This window comes from Gossypium hirsutum, chromosome A05 (genome assembly GCF_007990345.1).
Source record: "Gossypium hirsutum isolate 1008001.06 chromosome A05, Gossypium_hirsutum_v2.1, whole genome shotgun sequence".
NCBI classification, from domain to species: Eukaryota; Viridiplantae; Streptophyta; class Magnoliopsida; order Malvales; family Malvaceae; genus Gossypium; species Gossypium hirsutum.
The window spans coordinates 101,461,151-101,466,366 of record NC_053428.1 but is presented as its reverse complement, the minus strand read 5'-3'; the positions used below and the strand labels follow the sequence as shown (position 1 = coordinate 101,466,366).

The 5,216-nt window shown below is 27.8% G+C and overlaps 1 protein-coding gene across 1 annotated transcript; it reads left to right on the top strand.

The window, feature by feature from the left end:
- Positions 1–1,736: 1,736 nt before the first annotated feature.
- On the top strand, positions 1,737–2,330 carry LOC107888123 (transcription factor PRE6). Its single transcript, XM_016812266.2, has 2 exons — positions 1,737–1,893; positions 1,968–2,330. Exons 1-2 carry the CDS (start codon positions 1,774–1,776, stop codon positions 2,121–2,123), a joined length of 276 nt encoding a protein of 91 aa, XP_016667755.2. The 5' UTR covers positions 1,737–1,773; the 3' UTR covers positions 2,124–2,330.
- Positions 2,331–5,216: the final 2,886 nt, after the last annotated feature.

The window sequence follows — 5,216 nt, the reverse complement described above, 5'->3', positions numbered from 1 at the left end:
TTTGAGTATTTTCGGTAATTTCTTAATTGTTAAATGCTACTATTAGTCCCTATAGAGAAAGTTGTGGGTTTAACCCTTATACTTTAATTTTATCGTTGTAGTCACTATGCTTTTTAAATTTTAAAATTTTAGTCCTCACCAAATGGTAGCTGTTAAATTCATTAAGTTGAGATATGTTATTTCAAAATCTGATGCAACAAATATATTATCATATGTGTAATGCCATGTTGGCTTATTATTTTAACATATTACTCACTAAAAATGTAGTTAATGGACTAGTGTAGATTATTTGCGTCAAGATTAAAATTTCAGAATTCGAAAAGTATAAGGGTTTAGAATGATTCAATTGGAGAATTTGGACTATCTATAATTGTATGCATAGTACATTATTAAAAATTTAATTTAACCAAACAGATATAATTGATTCAAAAAGTATAGGGATTAAACTGACCAATTCAAAAAGTACAGGGGGCTAAAAGTGATCAAATTAAAGTACATAGACTAAATCCACAACTTTTGCAAAGTACAAGGACTAATAATGAATTTTAAATTTTTTTAATTAAGTAAAGACCCGATTCATAAGCGGTACCAATTCAGTTAGTCTTTTAAATATTATTGATGATAGTGATGATATCTTTAAGCAAATACTCAATATCCAAAAATGGAAGCTGTCATTTGTTTCCATTCATGAAAATAAGTATATTCCAATGGTAACAATGTGCTAATCTACCAAGACATTTGGTATGACAATGCTTTGGTCGATCATGATGTCAATGTCAAAGATGTTGGTGATGCGCGAAACTAGTCCTCAAATAACCAACCTCTTTTATCTTCTCTAAAACAAAACAAAAAAAACTAAATTTAACGATAACTAAAAAAGATACTAAAACCATAAATAATAACACCACCACAACTTTCAGAGAAAGCATGGTCGACTATTGGCACCACCATTGCTTTCAGATGAGTGGATTATTATCTATGTAAATATTTTGCTTGGTAGTGCTTAATGGGTCTTATCCTTCACGAGAACTATCGTGAAAGTAGTTAAAATGTGACATAGGTCTTTATACTCTTTATAAATTTAGAATTTAATTATTGTACTCTTTATAAATTTAAAATTAAGCCCTCTATATTTTAAATTTTAAAATTCAAGTCTAGTTGTTAACACTGTTATTTAAAAAAAAAAATTGTGGGTGAGACATTTGAAATAAAAAAAAATCACTTGGTATCCATGTAACTAAAAAAATGACGTTGTAATGAACTTGAATTTAACAAAATAAATTTAACGGTGTTAATAGTTGAACTTAAAATTTGAAATTTGAAAAGTAAAAGAACTAAATTTTTAAAAATAAAAATATAAGGTTTTAAATTTATAAAGAATACAAACATTTATTACGTATTTTAACCAAAATTATAATGAGAAAAAGAAAATGGGTTGGTGTTTAATACAAAAATTTAAACTTCAGTAAAGAAAATAATTATGTGTTTGTGTTTTTAAATTTCACAAAAAATTTGATTTTGTTGAAAATAAACATATTTAAAATTGGGGATGGCGTATTAAGACATGCACGTGAAGGCCCACAATGTAAGCTTGAATACAAACACATATTCAAAGCCCACTTTATATCAAACCCTAAATTGGTAACAAAATCTACACACGATGGTTGATTGTCCCCTTCTTTCTGTGCCTACAAATTAAGACATTCACATTATAAATAGGCCGTTGATTTCCATACAACATACTGAACCCCTAGGGTTATAGGCAGTGATAAGATGTCAAGCAGAAGGTGGAGGGAGTCGTCCAGGACCAATATTTCAGAGGAGCAGATCACTCAACTTCTCTCTACCTTACGCCAACTTCTTCCCGAGATTCCTCATTCCCATTCTCACAAGGTATATTACTTCTCCATCTCTCTCTTTCAATAACAACATGCTGCCATTGGATTTTGACTGTATATTCTCTGCAGGCATCATCAGCGGCCAAGGTTTTAGAACAGACATGCAATTACATAAAAACCTTGCATCGTGAAGTTGATGATCTGAGTGACCGGCTGTCCCAGCTCCTAGCCACCATCGATGCCGACAGTGCCGAAGCCGCCATCATCCGAAGCTTATTTAATTAATACAAAAAAAAGAAACCTCCTTCTGTATTCCTCCAATTTTCTCTGCTTTTTCTATACTTTTAGTTTTTACTAGCTAGGCTCTAATGAATCATTACATCGTACACACATGACTATATATTTTGAGACACTATGCTTCCCTTTCGTGAGACTGTAAATAAAAAATATTTGCACTAGCAAACGCCTTTTTGCTTTAATGCTATTTCTTTTTCCATAAATATATACTGTAACGTAAAACTTAATAAATTAAGATTTATTATGTTAGATCATCATTAATAAGGATTAGAAGAGGAACCTTATCTTATATTCAAACTTCAAGTCTTGTGGTTTAAGTATTTTAAAATTAGCACATACTTTTTTTTAAAGAATGTGACTTTTTTTTTTAAGAATGTGACTTTTTTTTTTAATATGAGATGTCAGAAAAGTTATATATATATAATTTGAGATATAATCTTAAAATATAATTTTTTCACATTAATCTTTAACTTCTAATTGATTAATTATCAATTAAAATTTAATTACTCGAGTATATACGTATTTTTACCTATACTTTATTTAACAACCAAACCTCCTTAAAACTTAATTTTTAATATAAACTAACATTTTATAATAGAAAATAATAACATTTAATTATTCTTATTATATATATATATAAAGTCGACATGGAAAAAGGGCCTAAATGTAAAACATGAAAAGTAGAAGGACCTAAAAGTGAAATGTTCCAAAAATGATAAAACGTGCGTTATCCTTCCAATCCAAATAAGCTTCTAAATCAAAGTCGACGTTCACATCATTTATCATACAAACAGTCGATAAAATAAAAAATAAAAAATTGATATATAGTTCTTCGCTTGAATTTTTTTTAGAAATAACCTGTGTTCAATTTATCTCAAGTATTTTAATTTGATTAATTTTAGTTTATGTATTTTTTATTGAGTCAATTTTAGTCATTATATTTTTCAAATTTTGAAATTTCAATCTAAACTAAACAGTAGCGCAGTTAAATTTGTTTGATTAAATTTTGCTATTGGTTTTGTATTATGTATAAAGTTATAAATTTAGTTTATATTCTACAATTGAATCATTCTTATTCCTTATACTATTTGAATTTCGAAATTTCTATTTTGATACAAACAACAATCATTAGATCTAAAAGTTGGTGTATTGAGTATACGACTTTTGCATGATGTAACATCATTCTACAACAGTGGAATTCAAAGCTCGATAGAGGATAAATGATATCCACTCATTGGCATTACATGATTGATGAAAAAGGAACGTGGCCATGGGTCATTTTTTAATAAGAAAAATGATTTAATTACTATGTGTTAGCAATTGATTTTATCGGAAGATGTAATGAAAAAAATGAGATAAAATAGAATCTTATTGGGAGAACAAATTTTATCCAAAATATAATAAGGATATCCTATGAGTAGCACACTTTTGACAAGGTCATTGGGCGTGCACTTAATAAAGTAGCTTTTATAATGATATATGATAGGGGAGAGTTCAATCATGGTACTATAGTAGAATGACTCTATGATTAAATAAGTTGTAATTAATAGGCAAAGAACCAAAACTTAATTACAAATTATTTGAGCTCTAATTATATATGTCAAAGCGGTCCATCCGTTAGCTCAAGATAACCTGGAACAAAGAATCAATAGTTTGTGGAATGAATGAAAACAATAAGTAAGAGAAATAGATCGCATGTATCACTATTCGCAGTGAATGTATTTTGTCGCTAGGTGAAAAAGATGACTTATCAGATTATTATTTGATTAATTGTAATTAAATAATTAAAGTTTGAAGAAATACTTAAATTAATTAATCATCATAGATTTGTTGAATAAGACAATTAAATTAATTTCTTCATAGATTCTAACACAGTAAAATTACCATGACTTTGATGGAATTTAAATTGGGTTTAGAAAATGATTTAATTGAAAAACTAATTTAATTAATATAAATTAATTAAATTAATTGGTTAAATGAATAATCTTTTGAGAAATAGAAAATAGTTAATGAGTTGGATAAAAATCTAGGTAACACATATAATTAGACTTAATACATGAAAGGTCCAACTAAGCACTATTACATAGGGTGGCAAACCCTAGTATTTCCCTAAAGGTGTCGCCGCTCCTAGTACTACTACTTAGAGTAGAAGTTGTGATTTCTATTAAAATATTATTATTTAATTAGACCTTATTTGAGCATAACTCTTGCACCAAATCTCTATAAATAGGAATTATGCATTGAACATATTATACACATATTTTAGTGTCGTTATTCTATAAAAAAAATAGTGAAAATTTATTTCAAATTTTATTTTCTAAGAAAAACACATAGTTTCCGGTTATAAAAAAAATTTCCCATTGAAAGGTAAATAAATTTTTCATTCTATGCATTGATTCGATTTGTTTGAGGCCACATTCAGAGCAATTCAAGGTTCAAAAATAATGGAAAAGATTGATTAATTGAAAGCTAAGAAGCAATCTAGACTGCTTTTGCACAAAGCATATGTATAATTTCGATTAAAGTTTATTACTATAAATAACACAATAACTCAATTTTAAAAAAATCATTTAAACTTTCGTTGGGTCTAAAAACATTGTTTTCTAAACTGATTTTTCCAACACTTATTGTGTAAGTGCAATTGAATAGTAAACCTTAAATGATTACAATCTAAATTCTTAAAGGGGAGATTTAGAGTTGAGTGTTTTAGTTTTTAGATACAAAAATAGGTCTCTGTACTTGGGGAGTGATAGAGTGTGAGTCGCTTTTGTTTTGAGGATTAAAGATAGTGAAATTATTCATTGAACTAGGCTTTACTTACGTAAAAAAATGGAATTGTGTAAACAAACCGTGATATCCTTTATTATTTTATTTACACAGTTTTCACAATGCCAAACCATAGTGACAACTACAAGCAAATACTTCCATTTTTAATCGATAATTTAAACAACTAACAACTTGAGATTCCAACACAACTATTAAATCTATAATTTACGTAACTTTTAAGTTTTCATCCGACTTATACAACATCAATAAAGAAAGAAACTGAATTTAACCTTTAAATTTACCCACAATAATATT